The sequence below is a fragment of the Myxine glutinosa genome, chromosome 1 (assembly GCF_964187855.1).
Source record: "Myxine glutinosa chromosome 1, kmMyxGlut1.1, whole genome shotgun sequence".
In the NCBI taxonomy this organism is placed as follows: Eukaryota; Metazoa; Chordata; class Myxini; order Myxiniformes; family Myxinidae; genus Myxine; species Myxine glutinosa.
In genome coordinates this window covers 88104261-88122817 of record NC_136261.1, presented here as the reverse complement: position 1 = coordinate 88122817, position 18557 = coordinate 88104261, and the positions used below count along the sequence as shown (strand labels likewise).

At 46.6% G+C, this 18557-nt stretch overlaps 1 protein-coding gene across 2 annotated transcripts in view; it reads right to left on the bottom strand.

Moving 5' to 3' along the window:
- Window positions 1-18557, bottom strand: part of LOC137425865 (palmitoleoyl-protein carboxylesterase NOTUM-like) — a 78477-nt gene that overhangs the window by 21524 nt on the left and 38396 nt on the right. Inside the window, exons 10-11 of one of the 2 annotated variants that reach the window (XM_068114594.2) lie at window positions 13350-13500; window positions 12941-12988 (exon numbers count right to left, since the gene is read on the bottom strand). In XM_068114594.2, coding sequence (XP_067970695.2) covers window positions 12941-12988; window positions 13350-13500 — 199 coding nt within the window. The remainder of the gene's footprint in view (window positions 1-12940; window positions 12989-13349; window positions 13501-18557) is intronic. The other variant, XM_068114601.2, reaches the window with a different exon arrangement.

Genomic DNA, 18557 nt, shown 5'->3' with positions numbered 1-18557 from the left:
CTTCCTAGGCTTCAGTGATTAGACTCGTCTATCACAGCTTAAAAGTCAATTGACTTGGCTAATTCATGCTCAATGGAGAGGATGGCGAGATTACTGAGCCTCGAGTAGTGTAGTATCTTCGGAGGGTATCCGTGTACGACCCCCCCCCCCCCCCAGGACTCTACCAAACCAACTTTTTAAGCTACCTTTTATGGTCCTATTAAACATTTGAGATGTTAATAAATAAAAAATTCCCGGCACTCTGGCGATATTCAAGATGTCGTCGAAAACGGCCGCCAAAATGGGTAAAATCATAGAATATGGTATATAACATCTCAAAAATGTGGCAAATTGGAAAAATAATCATTGGGATTTGGTTCCTGATCATTTGTTACTAGTTTCCGATGATTGGATTTTGTTGCCATTTTTTAAAATCCAAGATGGCGTCCAAAATGCAAAATCATCATCAAAAAAATCAAAATCAAAATCAATCAACTGCAGTCTCCAACTCCAGAGAAAACAGGTAACTCTCACAGTGGCCTAATCTGTTGAGGATGGTGATCAACTGCCCACTACGGTAGAGATGACAACGTCATACAGAGCAAAATGTGCTTCGGTAACTTCCATTCTCCATTGGATACAGCCCTACAAAGGTCTTGTCCAATGGAGAACACGAGCCGTTCAGCCCGATCTGAAGAGCTTGTAGGTTGACCTGATATGACTAGATTGAGGAATCTTTTCAAGTTTGGTGGCATTACGTCGTCCTTCACTTCAAGAGCGCTAGGTGGAGGAGGCCATGGCAGTTCCTTTGTCTCATTGAAAGCACGGAGTATGAGACCACGAAGCAGTAAAGCCACATCTTTAATGGAATCCTTGGATGCCAACTGATATGCTTCACTGATTGCTTCACCAAGTGTGATGTCGGTGCTGTAGACCAGGTAAAATGGCCAGGTGTTGTCATTTGGTTCTACTTTGGTGAAGGCCAGCTCAGGGCCCAGAATAGGATGAATTTCTAGTTTGCGTTTAAGTCTGTCAGCACGATAGTTCGGATTGGGGAATTGCGTCTCATCCAGCTTTGCAATGTAGAGGAGACGCAACGAAGATATCTGTGCTACTTTACGTCCAATGATTATTTTCTCTGCTACGTACTTTGCCACATGAATGAAGCATGCTTCATGTGCAACTTCCAATGCTGCTTGTTGAGCAACAGCCTCCGGTTTGCCGCTCCTCCAATGTGCAGGATTGGCTATATACTGCTTTCTGCATTTTGGGTGGTATTGGGCCTCTGCTGCAAACAAATCAAATCCTCGGATTCGCCTTAAGAGCCACTCATGATTGTTCTCTTCTGCTATTTGCAGCACTTTCTGCCATCCATCACGTTCAAATGAAGAGGTGCCATCCTTTGTGTCGATGCCTGCCTTTCTGTCCCCCGTCGCACCGCGGAGCGAAAGGGGGACTATGGTTTTACCCTCCGTCTGTGTGTGCGTCCGTCCGTCCGTGCGTGCGTACCCTTGTGAGCGGAATATCTTGAAAAATAAATGAACTACTAACTTCTAATCGGTGTGTGGGTGTATCTAGGCATAAGGAAGAACGCTATTGAAAATTGGGTCGCCACGTCAAAATCCAAGATGGCCACCGCCATATATATGTCTGAACCTTGTGAGCGAAATATCTTGAAAAATAAACGAACTACTAACTTCTAATCTGGTGTGTGCGTGTATCTACGCATAAGGAAGAATGCTGTTGAAAATTGGGTCGCCACGTCAAAATCCAAGATGGCCGCCGCCATGTATGTCTGGACCTTGTGAGCGGAATATCTTGAAAAATAAGCGAAGTACCAACTTCTAATCTGGTGTTTGGGTGTATCCAGGCATAAGAAAGAACGCTATTGAAAATTGGGTCACCACGTCAAAATCCAAGATGGCCGCCTTGCGTCTTCCACTTTGTCAACTCGCATCACTTCACCGACGGGGGACCTAGGCGTAACGCTTTTTCACATGGATTCGGCCTTCAGTATTGCAGAAAAGACAATCGGGTTCAAAAATGATCTTTTCTGATGCTTTCTTGAACTTTACCCTTCCTTCTTGGCTGGTAGATGGGCCATGAGCTTCAGGATCGTTAGATGGTTTACTAGCTGTTAACCTATGTAGGTTCAGGGTAAATCTTTGGCAACATCCTCGATGATTGCCCTCGTTCTCCTGGATCTCATCAGGAATGCCCTGACAGATATCTGTCATTCGATATGAAGAACCTGGTGGTTCAGCTAAGCGACGATCCCGTATATTTTTGAGAAGTGCCAATCTATCATTTGGATTCGCCAAATCTGAAGATTATGCGAACGATCCATGCTTTATTTCAGACATATGAATGACACAATGTTCCCGTTTGCGTTTTCTTTCCATTTCAACAACTTTCTTTTGACAATTACATTAAACTATTTCTTGCTTGTCTGACATCTTGACTTGTGATCTTGATTTTGACGAGCTATGGTCTTGCTAAGCTAACTAATCTAACCTGGAAAGAGAAAAAAAATACACATAAAAAGATTAGTACACATATTACTTGAGTGTATGTAAATATTCAAGGTGCATCGGGGTGTGTATAGGGGTGTGTTTGTGTGGGTGGGTGTTTTCTGGCTTTCAAATTGTCCGCCATCTTCAATTCCAAGTATGATAACAATAATAAACATCCTTAATAAGAATTACAAGACGAATATTCCATGGTTCTGTCCCTCTATTATTATTACATTAATGATTATTTGAAGCTGACATTTGATATTTACTATGATTTTACCATTTTAAAAACCATTTTGAACTCCATCTTGGATTTTATGGATGGCAACAAAACATAAATCACCACATAGGCCTATTAGTTTCTAATAATCAGGAACATATATTACAATGAATCCAAATATTAATTTACTGTATATTATTCTTAGTTTCAGGCTGTTATATATAATTTTCTATGATTTTGCCTATTGTGGCGGCCATTTTGGATGCCACCTTGGAATTTAAGCATTGTAAAAAAATTCACCCACAAGGTATTAGTTACTAATGATGAGAAACACATTATTCCAATGAATTTACAATTTTGTCACAGTTTTTGGCTGTTATATATAATTTTCTATGATTTTGCATATTTTGGTGGCCATTTCGGACGCCATCTTGGATTTTTTAAATGGCAACAAAGCCCAATTATCAGAAACTAGTAACTAATGATCAGGAACCAAATCCCAATGATTATTTTTCCAATTTGCCACATTTTTGAGATGTTATATACCGTATTCTATGATTTTACCCATTTTGGCGGCCATTTTGGAATATCGCCAGAGTGCAGGGAATTTTTTTTTGTTAACATCTCAAAAGTGTAATAGGACCATAAAAGGTAGTTTTAAAAGTTGGTTTGGTAGAGTCCTGGGGAGGGGGGGGGGGGGCACGGATACCCTCTGTAGATACTCCCCTAGAGTGGCTCATGGTGGATCTGAGGATGATCCTCATCAATTTCAGTTTGGAGAAGCTCCTCTCACACACTGCAACGCTCACACACATGGTGAGAAACGTTCTCGGTATGATGAGAAGGTTTGGGAAAGATTCCACGAATCCCCACTTCACCCAACATGTTTAAGGATTTCATGTTCCTGCCAGTTTCCTTCCCAGTGGTTTCCTCATACATTTTTATGTGTCGATGAAGACGACGAAACTCCCTCTTTAGCTCACGGTTGATGATATCCTCCTACGTCTCTGTGAGATGGTGGATTTTCATGGCATTGGATGGTTCCCTCAGTTAACTGAGTGATGGGACAAACCCAAACTTAATGTTCATGTCACCAGTGTGATGGGTGTGGCGTGTTGTTTCCTCGTGTAGCTTGTCCAAGATTTCATACTTTCCCCATTTGATCTCATTTTGTAACTAGAACGGCACTCTGTAGAGAGAATACCTCTGCCAGGCTGAACAGTTTATATTTTGTATCCCACTGATATAGGCCGGATCTGCATCCGGACCTGAACCAAAATATAGTTGGCTTGTTCTTGTCGCCTGTAGTGAAATTATACCAAGGTGAACCCAGGGGTGCTCGTTACGGAAGGGGCGTCTATAAGACCCGGGACAACCGGGGCGCGCGCGGACACTCCAGCGGCACTCACTGTGACATAGTCCAGTAGTTTGAATGGTATGTACGCCCCAAATGCTGCGCTGACAATGCGCTGCGCTAACCATTGTTATATTGACGCAACCATTGCTGCTCATGAAATGCTCTGATTTAATGCCTGTTGCATGCATGTATTCTTACAGGATGTACTACAGATCTAAATGATATTAAACCTACCCAGAGGTCAAGTCGTGTCTGAGCTTGATTTTCACGACATCGCCTAATCTAATTAATCCACCCAGTTTCGTACGCATCTGTCCATAACTTTTTGAGATATCGTGATAAAAGACAGACAAACAGACAGACATGGGTGAAAACATAACCTATGTCCACCTTCGGTGGCGGAGGTAATGAAAAAGCATTGTGTTCCCCTGGCATTCTTTTCTTCCTCCTTTTCCATCGCTCTGTGGAGATTCACTTTTTTCGCAAAAATCGGAAGCCTTGATTTTCGCCTCATCTACGATGTTATCCCGGTAATTTTGTAAAAATAAAACAAGGCCCACCAACTCGGCCAAAGAGGCATCCAGCCCCAGTCCCGCCATTTGGGCAATGGCTTGCATGTCATTAATCTCAGTTAGTACCAGTTAGTAATCTCAGTTAGATTTTTAGGATAAGGATTTCGATTAAAACATTTTTGGCTGGTATACCACTTCACCTATGATGTCATCATTATCATGCTTTTGTTCCCCCTTGGGAGTACTTGACAATGTGCCAAGTTTCAATTTTTTCCATTCAACAGTTTCCGAGAAATAATTATTTATTTATTTTCGTTTAATCCAAGATACCTGCCATACCACATGACATATGACGTCACAATTATCATAAAAAAACATTCTGCATGGGTGTCAGTCCTACCCTGAATGTTTGTCTCAATTGGCATGTCGTTGCTGAGAAAAACAAGGTTTAGCCCGTACAGACGGACAACCCAAAAACATAATACCTCCGGCCACCTTCGGGGGTGGAGGCATTAAGAAAAGCTAAAATGCCCCGAGTCAAAAGGTATTCAAACCCTGTGCCAGGACACTCCAAATTGAGCTTAGGTGAATCGAATATCCTTTGATCATACTTGAGATGTCTCGAAAACTTGATTTGAGTCCACGTGGGGCCAATTCAATTGAATGGGCATGGTTTAGAAAGAAACACACCTTGATATATAAGGTCACACAGATGACAGTGCATAAGTGCATAGCAGAGCAGAAACTCTACCATGAAGACCAAGGAACTGTCCGTCGAAGTCCAATATAGAATTGTGAGGAGGCATACATCTGGGGAAGGGTATAAAACAATTTATAGTGTTTAAAGTTCCCAACAGCACAGTGAGCGCCATCATTAAGAAATAGAATGAATATGGAATGACCCAAACTCCTAAAGCAAACTCGGAAGACCAAACTGAGCAACCGGGCGGGTAAGAAGGCCCTTGGTCACTGGTCAGGGAGGTGGCCAATAATCCAATGATCACTCTGACAAAACTACAGAGATCCTTGGCTGAGAAGGGAGAACCTGCCGGAAGGACAACAGTCTCTGCAGCATTACACAAATCTAGGCTTTGTGAGAGTGGCCAGACGGAAGCCACTCCTGAGAAAAGGGCACATGACAGCACACCTGCAATTTGCAAAAAGGCGCGTGAAAGGCTCTGAGAGCATGAGGCAAAATATTATGTGGGCTGATTAAAGAACATTGAACTCTTTGGCCTCAATGCAAAGCTCTACTTCTGGCAGAAACTGAGCACAGCGAATCACCCATCTAACACCATCCCTACCATGGAGCATGGAGGTGGCAGCATCATGCTATAGGGATGCTTTTCAGCGGCAGGGACTTGGAGACTTGTATGGATAGAGGGAACAATGAATGGAGCCAAATACAGGCAAATCCTTGAGGAGAACCTGCTTCAGAGTGCAAAATACTCTGCTGTTCCATCTTAGACTGCGGCAAAGACTTACGTTCCAACAGGACAATGAACCCCCCCCCCCCCCCCCCCAGCATACAGCAAAGCAACACTGGAATGGCTTCAGAAGAAGAACGTGAAGGTCCTTGAGTGGTCCATGACAAAGCCCGGACTTGAATTACATTGAGAGTCTGTGGAAAGACCAGAAGGTTTCTGTTCTCCAACGCTCCCTATCCAACTTTACAGAGATTGAGCAAATCTGCAAGGAAGAATTGGAGAAACTCCCAAAATCCAGATGTGCAAAGCTGATACAGACGTATGTCTGTATGTTGGTTGGTTGGTTTGTTACTTGCCAGAATAGATTCCTGCAAGTATGTTGGTTGGTTGGTTTGTTAGATTCCTGCAAATTAGATTCCGGTAGCGAAAAGAATCAAAGCTGTAATTGTGCAAAAGGCGCTTCTACGAAGTATTGACTCAGGAGGTTGTATGCTGATGCAAATTAGATATTTCTCTATTTCATTTCTAGCTCATCTGAAACGTAGTTCCGGGGAGCTTTTGCGATGGCGCGTCGTCCTTCCATCAGTCCGTAAACATTTGCAACTTCTTCTCTGAAACTGCTGATGGGATTATGAACAAACTTGGCTCAAATTATATCTGGTATGTTACATCTCAAGTTTGTTCGTGGCATTAAAAAATCGTGGTCTAAGGGGGTCTACCAGGCATTAAAGTGGATCCATATTTGACACCCAAATTGGAAGTTGCTTCTTCTCAGAAACTACACACACAATTTCGATGAAATTGGACTGCAAACTTCACCACCCGTGATGTGCCAATGTTTGTTCATAGCATTATAAAAATCGAAGTCTAAGATGGTCTATGGGAGGGGGAGGGGGGAAGTTCCGGGTGTTGGGGGTTGCCCCCAAAAATAGGTATTTTTTTGTTTGTTTGTTTAAAGTCGTATTATTATGGTAGTATGATTCCACATGCTGCCTTGTTTCCTAGTGTGGAAGTCCTTGTTCACGAACTTCCTTATTATTGAGAGATTAATAATGTCCCTGTGAGTGAGTTTTCATTCACAGCTAAAATTGTAATTTGTGACATCAGATTTATCAGATATCAGATCAAATTAGATCGAAATCAAAATTATCAGATTACACTGGTCACCAAAATTTTAAGAGTTTTATGGTTCTAGTATATTTTGAGGTGATTCTAACCAACATGAACCTGTAGATTTTGATTATGATATCCAATTTTCACTAGCACATCCAGTTTTTGAGAACCAGTATACCACAGGAATATCAGCCGCAGCCGAAATTCGTTTTGTACTCACTAATCAGGACTTTGTAACGAGACTATCTGAGCTGGAAAGCGTTGCTTGGGATAGCTTTGTGGCTCTTGCTAACAATTACCTTGGAAATTTTCGCGCACCAAATTATGAAGAGCTTGTGGACAAGATGTTGAAGAGTTACCAGGCGCTCGGTGCTCGAATGTCACTCAAGTTACATTTCTTCCATTCTCATCTGGACTTCTTTCCACAAAATCTTGGCGATGTCAGTGATGAACATGGAGAAAGGTTTCACCAGGAAATTGCCATCATGGAGACTCGATATCAAGGCCGATTCAATCCAAACATTATGGGCGGCTACTGTTGGACTTTACAGCATGAAAGTGATTGCTCCCATAAACGCAAAAGTAAAGTTCAGAAGCACTTTTTATGTGATGTAAATAAAAACTTAAAGTTCATTTTATTTTTTGTGATATTTTATAAAGTTCATATTATTTTTGGAGATTTACATTTTTTTATGTGATGTAAATAAAAACTTAAAGTTCATATTATTTTTTGTGATATTTTATAAAGTTCATATTATTTTTGGAGATTTACATTTTTTTATGTGATGTAAATAAAAACTTCAAATCAATATTTTTTTGTGACAATAAATAGACTTATTGAGACTTAATCAAGAAATTCGCATGCTCTAAAGATTTTTTCCACACTTATGTTATGTTATGTTTTTCCACACTTATGTTTGGGACAGAAGCTTTGGTTTGGGACATGAAACGTGGATGTCTGAATGGTTTGGGACAGAAGCTTTGGTTTGGGACATGAAACGTGGATGTCTGAAAGGTTTGGGAACTTTATATCACCAGCGAACCCAGCGAACTTTATATCAAGGTTACGTGATAGCGAAATTTTAAGGTCAGATTCGGATTCATCAGCACCAAATTAGTTAGAAACAGTTGAAAATAAGTCAGAACCAATTTGGCTGTTGACCAGTGTTATCAATTTCAGATAATCTGAAAATTATAATCTGAAAATTATAATTAATCTGAAATTAATTATATCTGAAATTAAATAAAATTAATTATTATAAAATCTGAAAATTATAATTAATCTGAAATTAATTATATCTGAAATTAAATTAAATTAATTATAAAATTTGAAAATTATAATTAATCTGAAATTAATTATATCTGAAATTAAATTAAATTAATTATTATAAAATCTGAAAATTATAATTAATAATGATAATCTGAAAATGATCAGATCAAATTATCGGATTTGACCTACAACACTAGCAACCATTGAAATTGGTTTAAAATACAGTACTACTGTTTAAAATACCTTTGGTTGGTGTAGTATACTGCTTATTTACCAGACTAGGGCATGCCCGTACTATATATAAGCTAGGACGTGCCCGTACGTGGGTGCCCGTTCCTTGCCAAAAAAAAAAAAAAAAAAAAATTTGTGTAGGGGGGTGTGTGTGTAAACATCCTAGGGCGTGCCCGTACGTGGGTGCAAAAAAACATGCGTGCAAACAACAACAACAAAAAAAAACTTTGAAACCACGTGGCAGTAACGACCACAGAACCCCCCCCCCCTCTATTTACATGAATGGTTTGGTCCATTCGCAACGACCACAGAACCCCCCCTCTATTTACATGAAATGGTTTGGTCCAAAGCGAACGGCTTGCGGTGTTTGGTAAAGAAATCGCCATAGCTCGGTAACTACTTGTCCGATTAATTTCAAACCTTGAAAAGGCACATCCTCGGGTCCCCAGCAATATACCTGGCAAGTTTCAAGTATATCGGACCGGTAGTTGTCGAGAAACAGCGGTCACAGACAAACATACACACATACACACATACACACATACACACATACACACATACACACAGAGATTAATGGAATTATAGATAGATGAGCGCCCAGGTTTATTGCTCCTATTTTTAATTGTTTTGTAATAAATACTAAAAAAATGTTTCCATTTTGACATTATGAGGTATTTTGTGAAGATTAGTGACAAAAACTGTAAATTTAATTAATTTGAAATTCAGGCCATAACACAACAAATTGTGAAAAAGTCAAGAGGTGTGAATACTTTCTGAAGGGACTGTAAATAGTGAAAATGTAGGTCTTCATGCTATTCAACAAAATAGCTACATGTAACTATGAGTCCTGCATTACTATCACGAAGCTGCTACAAGGCGTTGGATATTTCATACAGGTAGGACTATACAGCGTCAGGTGCAACGTGCTTGGAGCTCATTGTGTCTCACAAATTCGCTTCACCGTGTGTAAATATCGAAAGACATTTGTAAATTATATTTAGATATGGGAGTGTGTGGCTCTATGGGAGCATGGGTGGAACAGCTGATGAGTGCAAACAAATGCATGTTTACAGTTTAGCAACATTAAAGTTGCTGACGGCTTGGCCTTTCCAGCACCTGAATAAGTCGACGAGATACAAAGGCAGCAAAGCTTCATTTTCGAGTTGGTTTCCTAGCATTCCCCACGCTCCTTTTGCCCGCCCCCTCTCTCCGGCACAACATTGACCACAACCATTGGTCTGTGGACAAAGGATGCCATCTGCACGGTTAAACCGCTCCCTGAGCTACCACCCATAATGTGGAGAGGTTTGCACACTCACCTCTGAGCTGTCTACACTGGGTTTGAATCCCGAACCAAATTGAACCTTCTACCCTCGTGTTCCGCAAGGAGCATGATTCATCATTGTGTGTGGTGTTATAACCAAGTCTGTAATGCGCTGTAGGAAAAAGATCCTCAGAAATATAGATGGATCATAGATGCAACAACTTAGAAAAATGCCGCTAGGGGCGATTGCCCCGTTCACTTTTCCCTCACCCCTCACTGCGTCAGTGCATCCACTTTCCGCCGGTACTCCGGGAGCTTCTGACTGGCCACCCCCATCTCCTTGAGATACCGACCAACCAGATGCATCCCCAAGGTACTTGGTTGACGTATTGGCCTCCTCCACTCATGAGGCTCCATCGCTGAGAGAATCTGGTGAGCATGATCAATGTCAGGAAAAGGAGCCACGTGTCCATACAGCCGCAGCTAACACTCACGTACTACACAGGTAACACATCTCATCGGAGTCTCTCTCAGCAAATGCTCACTACACACAAGGTCCAGCCAGCGATAGCCAAGGATTCTCTGGTCAGAGTCTAAGTCTTACATCAGTAGAGCAAGACAGGAAGCGCCAATGACTTAAAGACTTGGACTTCATCCTAGTGCATAGGTACTGCAGTGCCACACCCCATGGTCCAGTGAATCCATAACTCCCCAGGCCTGACCCAGATGTACGAGTATATCAACCTCCAGCTCACAGCATGTGGAGACATGAATATCACTGCCAAGGTAAGTGAATCTCTCTGTGACTTCAACATCCTCACCACAGACAGGTACAGACAAATTAGCAGCATCCAATATGTCATTGAAATCCTGGATCTTAGTCTTGACCAAGAAGACCCGTAATCCCAGTGGGTCTCCGACTCCCCATTCAGCACCCTAAGGGCCCCCATAAGGATGTCCAGAGATTCACAAAGATGACTGCATCATCTGAGAAATTAAGGTCAGAGATCTTGACATTCCTAAATGATTCACCGCAGCTAGATCTCTCTGACATCCTATCCAGAAGGTGTCTAAGGTATTTGAAATCCCATCCATACAAGTGCCAAAAAGTGTGGGAGCCAGTATACACCCCTTACAAACTCCATTATCAACTGGAAATAAGTCAGATGGAACCACCACACATCACAGTACACTCAGTACCAGAGGATAGTTGAGAAATCAGATCAATCAGCTTTGGTGGTGCCCCTCTGGAGGGCATCCAGATTCACTGAATTGAACACGTTGCGGAGATCAACATAGGCTGCAATTAGTCCTAGCGGAAACTCTCGCCTGCGTTCGGTGAGGACCCGAAGAGCAAGTATACGGTCAATCGTCGATCTCTTTGGTGGAAAGCCAGACTGCTCTGGGCATTGGTGCTCAAGCAGATGGTGGCAACCCCATCAAGCAGATGGTGGCAAGTTTGAAATACCGACTTCTTTCCTGGAAGTCCGAGCTGTGTCCATGTCTTTTTTTTACCTCTCCCACCCCCACCCCCTTCCCATGCCTCCTCCCCCCAAGCCCTCTCCCTCCCACAGATCTCCCGATGTCCCTGCTCTCAAATGTTGTACTTGTGTGTTTCCCCCTCTCTCCCATCTTGTCTCCCGCTCCCTTTATTTTGTCTTATGTGTCCGTTTGTTTTTTTTGTCATTAATATTAGCCCTTACACGAGCCTCGATCTTGTATACAACAAAACAAAAACAAAAAAAAACCCTATAAAGAATTATCCGAGCAAAGAACTTGCCTGGAACTGAGAGCAGCGTCAAAGTTCCTCTTCGCCTGATGGTGGGTTCCACGACACTCACCGTCAACATCAAGGACGGTAGTCTGGAAGGAACTTCACAACTCTTCAGGATCCCCTGAAACACTCAGACCACTTGGCCCCCCACTTAACCTGTTTACAAACTCCTCAGCTACCCTCTCATCAGGAGCTTGCCCACATCCAGTCTAGGCTGGAATGGTACCACTCTCTTGGATTTCAGCCTCAGCTTCAGAGTTGCCACAACAAGCCTGTGATCGATACTGAGGAAATGAGCACTCCGGTAGACCCAGCAGCTTTGAGGACAATCTCCAACGATCATCAATGGGAACATGATCAGATCCTTTGGCACATCACCAGAATTGGAATAACAAGTCCAGTGATGTGGCTGTGGGCACTGAAACCATGAACCAGCCATCGTCAGTCCACAACATCTTGTGAAGTCAAGGAACTATTCTGGTTCCTGGTTCCGGACCCATGGGGACCAACACATGTCTCATAACCATCCCTATTAGTGCTAGTCGATGCATTTAAATCTCCCAATAAGAAAAGAATATATGGTGTTTCAAAAACGTTGAAATTCGGAATGTTTCAATCGATATCGATTATATGCGAGAACCGAAATTCCAGCAAGGAGCACATTATAAATCTTGTAGGCAAATGACAATTTCAAAACTTCAAAAACAGAAAAGGTGTAAAAAAGATTATGGACACAAGAGTGACGTGTAAAATAGTTCTCAGTGCACAACTTATTGACAAAAACAGGTCATATCAAAGGGTTGAAATAAAGTGCATCACAAAATCATTTTCTTCCGTTCATTCCAATTACGCGATTACGTGTTGGCTTAGCGGTTAGGGTGCCAGCTTGGGATCCTGCGATCCTGGGTTCGAATCCCTGTCGATCGCTGAATTAACGCCAGGGAGGCTGACTCAGCCTGTCATCCTTCTGAGGTCGGCAAATTGAGTACCAGTTCACTGGTAATTCCCTGTGTGTCGCAAGAGGCGACTAACAGGGTTGGCGGCAGGAAGGGCATCCGGCCTTAAAACATTGCTTCAAAAAGAGGACCACGGTGCCCGAAAAAGGCCAACCCCTGCTTTGCGGGGAAAAATGGTCTCTAAAAGTGGTTCTTCTTCTTCTTATTCCGATTACGAGATATTCGACCATTCCCCCTTTCTCCTTGGTTATGGTTTCAGGAAATGAAACTCAGCATTGTGTGAAACTCATGTGGGGGAGAAAGGATGAGGTGAGGGGGTAATACCTGCTGGTGATCAATGTGTGAGCGACGCAGGCTGGAGCAAAAACTGCCCTGTGTGTAATGGATGGAAGATTAAGGTGAGGGAGGAAAATGGAAGAAGGGAGCAGGGATGGGGGAGAGAAAACAGGAGAAGAGCGTTGAGAATTGACAAAAAGAAGATGCGGAAGACAATTCATGTTGAATGGTAAGTCTGTTTTGCCTCTATTTTAGTGCAAAAAACATGGGTCAGACCGCACTCTCAGATGGAAATGCCAAATTGATCAATCCAATCGCACATCATATACACAATGTAATGCCATCCCCATCATGTCTATGTGTGCGGGCACACGTATGTACGAATGGGTGTGCACAAGAAGAGGTGTAGCTGTTGCTATAATCATGTGGCAGTAACTAATAAGGACCCCTTGCTCACGGTAACCGTTGGAGTGAAGCACGGAGCTCCCCTCCAAGCTCTCGCAGGTATGCCAGCCGCCTTTCTCGTTCTGAGGCGACTCCCAGCAAGTGTACCTGATCTGCTTCAAGCTGTGCTTCATCAAACAGCCATTGGGACACAAACACTGGTGCTGCAGGAGGCATGACGCGGGCGAAAGATTGCAGGCACCTTGACTAATCGATCCATCACAGAGGTACACTTGCAATAATCTTTTCTTGGTAAATCAAAATCATACAGTAATCCCATATCAATGGTAATTAAACATGAAGGTCATGGAATTACATGAAACATGCAGATCTTGAAGAGGTGTCATTTTCTCAGTTTAGTGCTTTTAATTGAGGGTGTGCCTCTGCACAATGACAAAGTTGGAGGGAGACACCATATCACAAGGACAGGGTTGGAGGGAGACACCTTATCACAAGGACAAAGTTGGAGGGAGACACCTTATCACAAGGACAAAGTTGGAGGGAGACACCATATCACAATGACAAAGTTGTAGGGAGACACCATATCACAATGACAAAGTTGTAGGGAGACACCATATCACAATGACAAAGTTGGAGGGAGACACCATATCACAATGACAAAGTTGGAGGGAGACACCATATCACAATGACAAAGTTGGAGGGAGACACCATATCACAATGACAAAGTTGGAGGGAGACACCATATCTCAACGACAAAGTTGGAGGGAGAAACCATATCACAACGACAGAGTTGGAGGGAGACACCATATCACAACGACAGAGTTGGAGGGAGACATCATATCACAACGACAGAGTTGGAGAGAGACACCATATCACAACGACAGAGTTGGAGGGAGACACCATATCACAACGACAGAGTTGGAGGGAGACACCATATCACAACGACAGAGTTGGAGGGAGACACCATATCACAACGACAGAGTTGGAGGGAGACACCATATCACAACGACAGAGTTGGACATCATATCACAACGACAGAGTTGGAGAGAGACACCATATCACAACGACAGAGTTGGAGGGAGACACCATATCACAACGACAGAGTTGGAGGGAGACACCATATCACAACGACAGAGTTGGAGGGAGACACCATATCACAACGACAGAGTTGGAGGGAGACACCATATCACAACGACAAAGTTGGAGGGAGACACCATATCACAACGACAAAGTTGGAGGGAGACACCATATCTCAACGACAGAGTTGGAGGAAGACACCATATCTCAACGATAGAGTTGGAGGGAGACACTATATCACAACGACAGAGTTGGAGGGAGACACCATATCTCAACGAAAAAGCAGGAGGGAGACACCATATCTCAACATTAGTGTTGAAGGGAGACACCATATCTCAACATTAGAGTTGGAAGGAGACACCAAATCTCAATGACAGAGTTGGAGGGAGACACCATATCTCAACATTAGAGATGGAGGGAGACACCATATCTCAATGACAGAGTTGGAGGGAGACACCATATCCCAATGACAGAGTTGGAGGAAGACACCATATCTCAACGATAGAGTTGGAGGGAGACACCATATCACAACGACAAAGTTGGAGGGAGACACCATATCACAATGACAGAGTTGGAGGAAGACACCATATCTCAACGATAGAGGTGGAGGGAGACACGATATCCCAACGACAGAGTTGGAGGGAGACACCATATCTCAACGAAAAAGCAGGAGGGAGACACCATATCTCAACATTAGTGTTGGAGGGAGACACCATGTCTCAACATTAGAGTTGGAGGGAGACACCAAATCTCAATGACAGAGTTGGAGGGAGACACCATATCACAACGACAGATTTGGAGGGAGACACTATATCACAACGACAGAGTTGGAGGGAGACACCATATCACAACGACAGAGTTGGAGGGAGACACCACATCTCAACGAAAAAGCAGGAGGGAGACACCATATCACAACGACAGATTTGGAGGGAGGCAGCACATCACAACGACAGAGTTGGAAGAAGACATCATATCACAACATTAGAGTTGGAGGGAGACACCATATCTCAATGACAGAGTTGGAGGAGGACACCATATCTCAACGATAGAGTTGGAGGGAGACACCATATCACAACGACAGTGTTGGAGGGAGACACCATATCTCAACGATAGAGTTGAAGGGAGACACTGTAGCGGTTCCCGCTGAATGTACACAATCGCCTTGCACCTGCCAGGACACGGCCAGGGCGCGATCGCCATGCCGGGCTCGTCTGGACGGGCCCAGACGCGCCTCTCCTGAGCATGCCCGGACTGGCTGTTCCCGGGCACGCCCGAACCTCCCGGGCACGCCCGGTCTCGTCTTTCCCGGGCATGCCCGCTCTCGCCTTTCCAGGGCTCGCCCAGAGCGCCCGGGCACGCCCAGCCTCGACTTGCCAGGCTGCGTCCAGGACGCCCGGGCATGTCCAGACTCGCCTTTCCAGGGCTCGCCCAGAGCGTCCGGGCATGCCCGCTCTCGCCTTTCCAGGGCTCGCCCAGAGCGCTCGGGCACGCCCAGCCTCGACTTGCCAGGCTGCGTCCAGGACGCCCGGGCATGTCCAGACTCGCCTTTCCAGGGCTCGCCCAGAGCGTCCGGGCATGCCCGCTCTCGCCTTTCCAGGGCTCGCCCAGAGCGCTCGGACACGCCCAGCCTCGACTTGCCAGGCCGCGTCCAGGACGCCCGGGCATGTCCAGACTCGCCTTTCCAGGACTCGCCCTTGACACCCGGGCATGCCCGGTCTCGGTTTTCCCAGGCAAACGCCCCGGCATAAATGTGTATATATATTGCTGCCCGATAAACGGGCTTGTCAGAATACCTGAGCTGTTTTGTTTCATTAAAGCAACTCGGACGAATTCCGTCTTTGGTCGCGTCAATTCTTTCGACTCGCGTTGGAGCGCAGCTCCTTCACTGGTGACCTACCGACATGGACACGGCAGTGACTCTTAAATTGCCTACCTTCTGGGAGGCTCATGCGGCTGTTTGGTTCGCCCAGGCGGACTCCCAGTTCGCCCTGCGAGGCATCACCGCGGACGACACCCGCTTCCACCACGTCGTGGCAGCACTCGGTTCCGCCACCGCGGCCCGCGCCCTGAGCCTCCTCGAGCACCCGCCGGCTGCTGACAAGTATGACGCGCTGAAGACGCTCCTCCTCGACGCTTTCGCCCTCTCACCGGCGGCACGCGCACGGCGCCTGCTCGACCTGCCCGAGCTCGGCGACACGCGCCCGTTCGAGCGCATGGACTATATGCTCTCGTTGCTCAGTGAGCACTCTCCGGATTTTCTGTTCCGCGAGCTGTTCCTTCGCCAGCTGCCTCACCCGGTACGCCTCGCCCTGGCTGGCACGTTGATCACCGATCCCCGCGCCCTCGCCAGGGAAGCCAATAAGATCTCCTCGGCGGGCCAACACATCGGCGCGGCTACCTGGAGCCGGCCGCCGTCCGAGGCGACGCCCGAGCGCCTTGCGCGGTTGGAGGCCGAACTGCCGGTGCAACTGGCGGCCGCCACGCCGCGCCGACCGCTTCCGACACGACGGCCGGGGCCTCCACCTGACCAGGCGTGGTGTTATTACCACGCCAGGTTCGGACACAAGGCTCGGACGTGCCGACCCCCGTGCACTTTCGGCAAGTAGGGAAACGGCCGGGCCGGCGTTCATTCCCAGCCATGAGCGCCGGCCACTCGGGCAACTTGCTTTTTATTCGGGACAAAGCGTCCGGGCGGCGTTTCCTTTGTGACACCGGCGCCCAACTGAGCGTCATACCCGCCTCCGAGCAGGACAGGTGGGACGCCGTTTGCGGCCCCTCTTTGGTCGCTGCTAATGGCTCGGCCATACGCACTTTCGGCCCGCGCGACGTCACCCTCTGCTTCGGCAGCCAGCGCTTTCAGTGGACCTTTGTGACCGCCTACGTCCCCATGGCTTTGCTGGGCGCCGACTTCCTCTGCGCGCACGGGCTGCTGGTCGACGTCAAACGACGTCGCCTTGTCCACGCCGAGACCTTCAGCTCCCTACCGTGCACGATGAGCAGCTCCGCGCCGACCGAACTGGCGTGCGCCCTCCCGACGGCGAACGAGTTCGCTCGCCTGCTCGCGGAATTCCCGGCCCTCAAGCGGCCGACGTTTTCGGCCGTCGCAGTGCGGCATGGGATCGAGCACCACATACCCACTACGGGCCCGCCGGTCTACGCCAGGGCCCGCCGCCTCGACCCGGCCAAGCTCGCCGTGGCAAAGGCCGAGTTCGACGCGTTGGAGCACCTTGGCATCGTGCGGCGCTCCAATAGCGCGTGGGCCTCACCACTGCACATTGTGCCAAAGCCGGGGGGCGGATGGCGCCCGTGTGGCGACTACCGCCGTCTCAACGACGCTACCACCCCCGACAGGTACCCGATCCTGCACATCCAGGACTTTTCCGACCGTTTGGTGGGATGGGTCATATTTTCCAAAATTGACCTGATATGGGGATACCACCAGGTACCTGTCCAGGTGGCCGACGTCCCAAAGACGGCCGTCATCACGCCGTTCGGCCTGTTCGAATTTTTGAGGATGCCGTTTGGCCTCAAGAACGCGGCCCAGGCGTTCCAGTGCTTAATGGACGGCGTGCTGCGCGACCTGCCATTTCTTTTCGTCTATCTGGACGACATCCTCGTCGCCAGCACGTCCCGCGCCGAGCACCTCCTCCACCTCCGAACACTGTTCGGTCACCTCAGCGAGCACGGCTTAATTGTCAACCCGGCCAAATGCCACTTCGGCACGACGACCGTTGACCTTTTGGGCCACCGCATCACCAAGACCGGGGCCGTGCCGCTGCCGACCAAGGTCGAGGCCATCACCAAATTCCCGCGTCCCCGTTCCATCAAGGCCCTACAAGAGTTCTTCGGCATGGTGAATTTTTATCACGGATTCGTGCCCCGTGCTGCTCAGCTCATGCGGCCCCTTTACGAGGCCCTCCGGGGCAAGCCGGCCAAGCATGACATCGTTTGGTCCGCGGCCATGGACGCGGCCTTCGCGAGCGCAAAACGGGCCCTCGCCGACGCAACGCTGCTGGCTCACCCGGTGCTCAATGCGCCCATCGCCCTCACTACGGACGCCTCCAACTACGCGGTGGGCACCGTCCATGAACAATGGGTGGACGGGGTTTGGCAGCCACTCGCTTTTTTCAGCCGGCAACTCCGGCCGAACGAGTTAAAATACAGCACGTTCGACCGTGAGCTG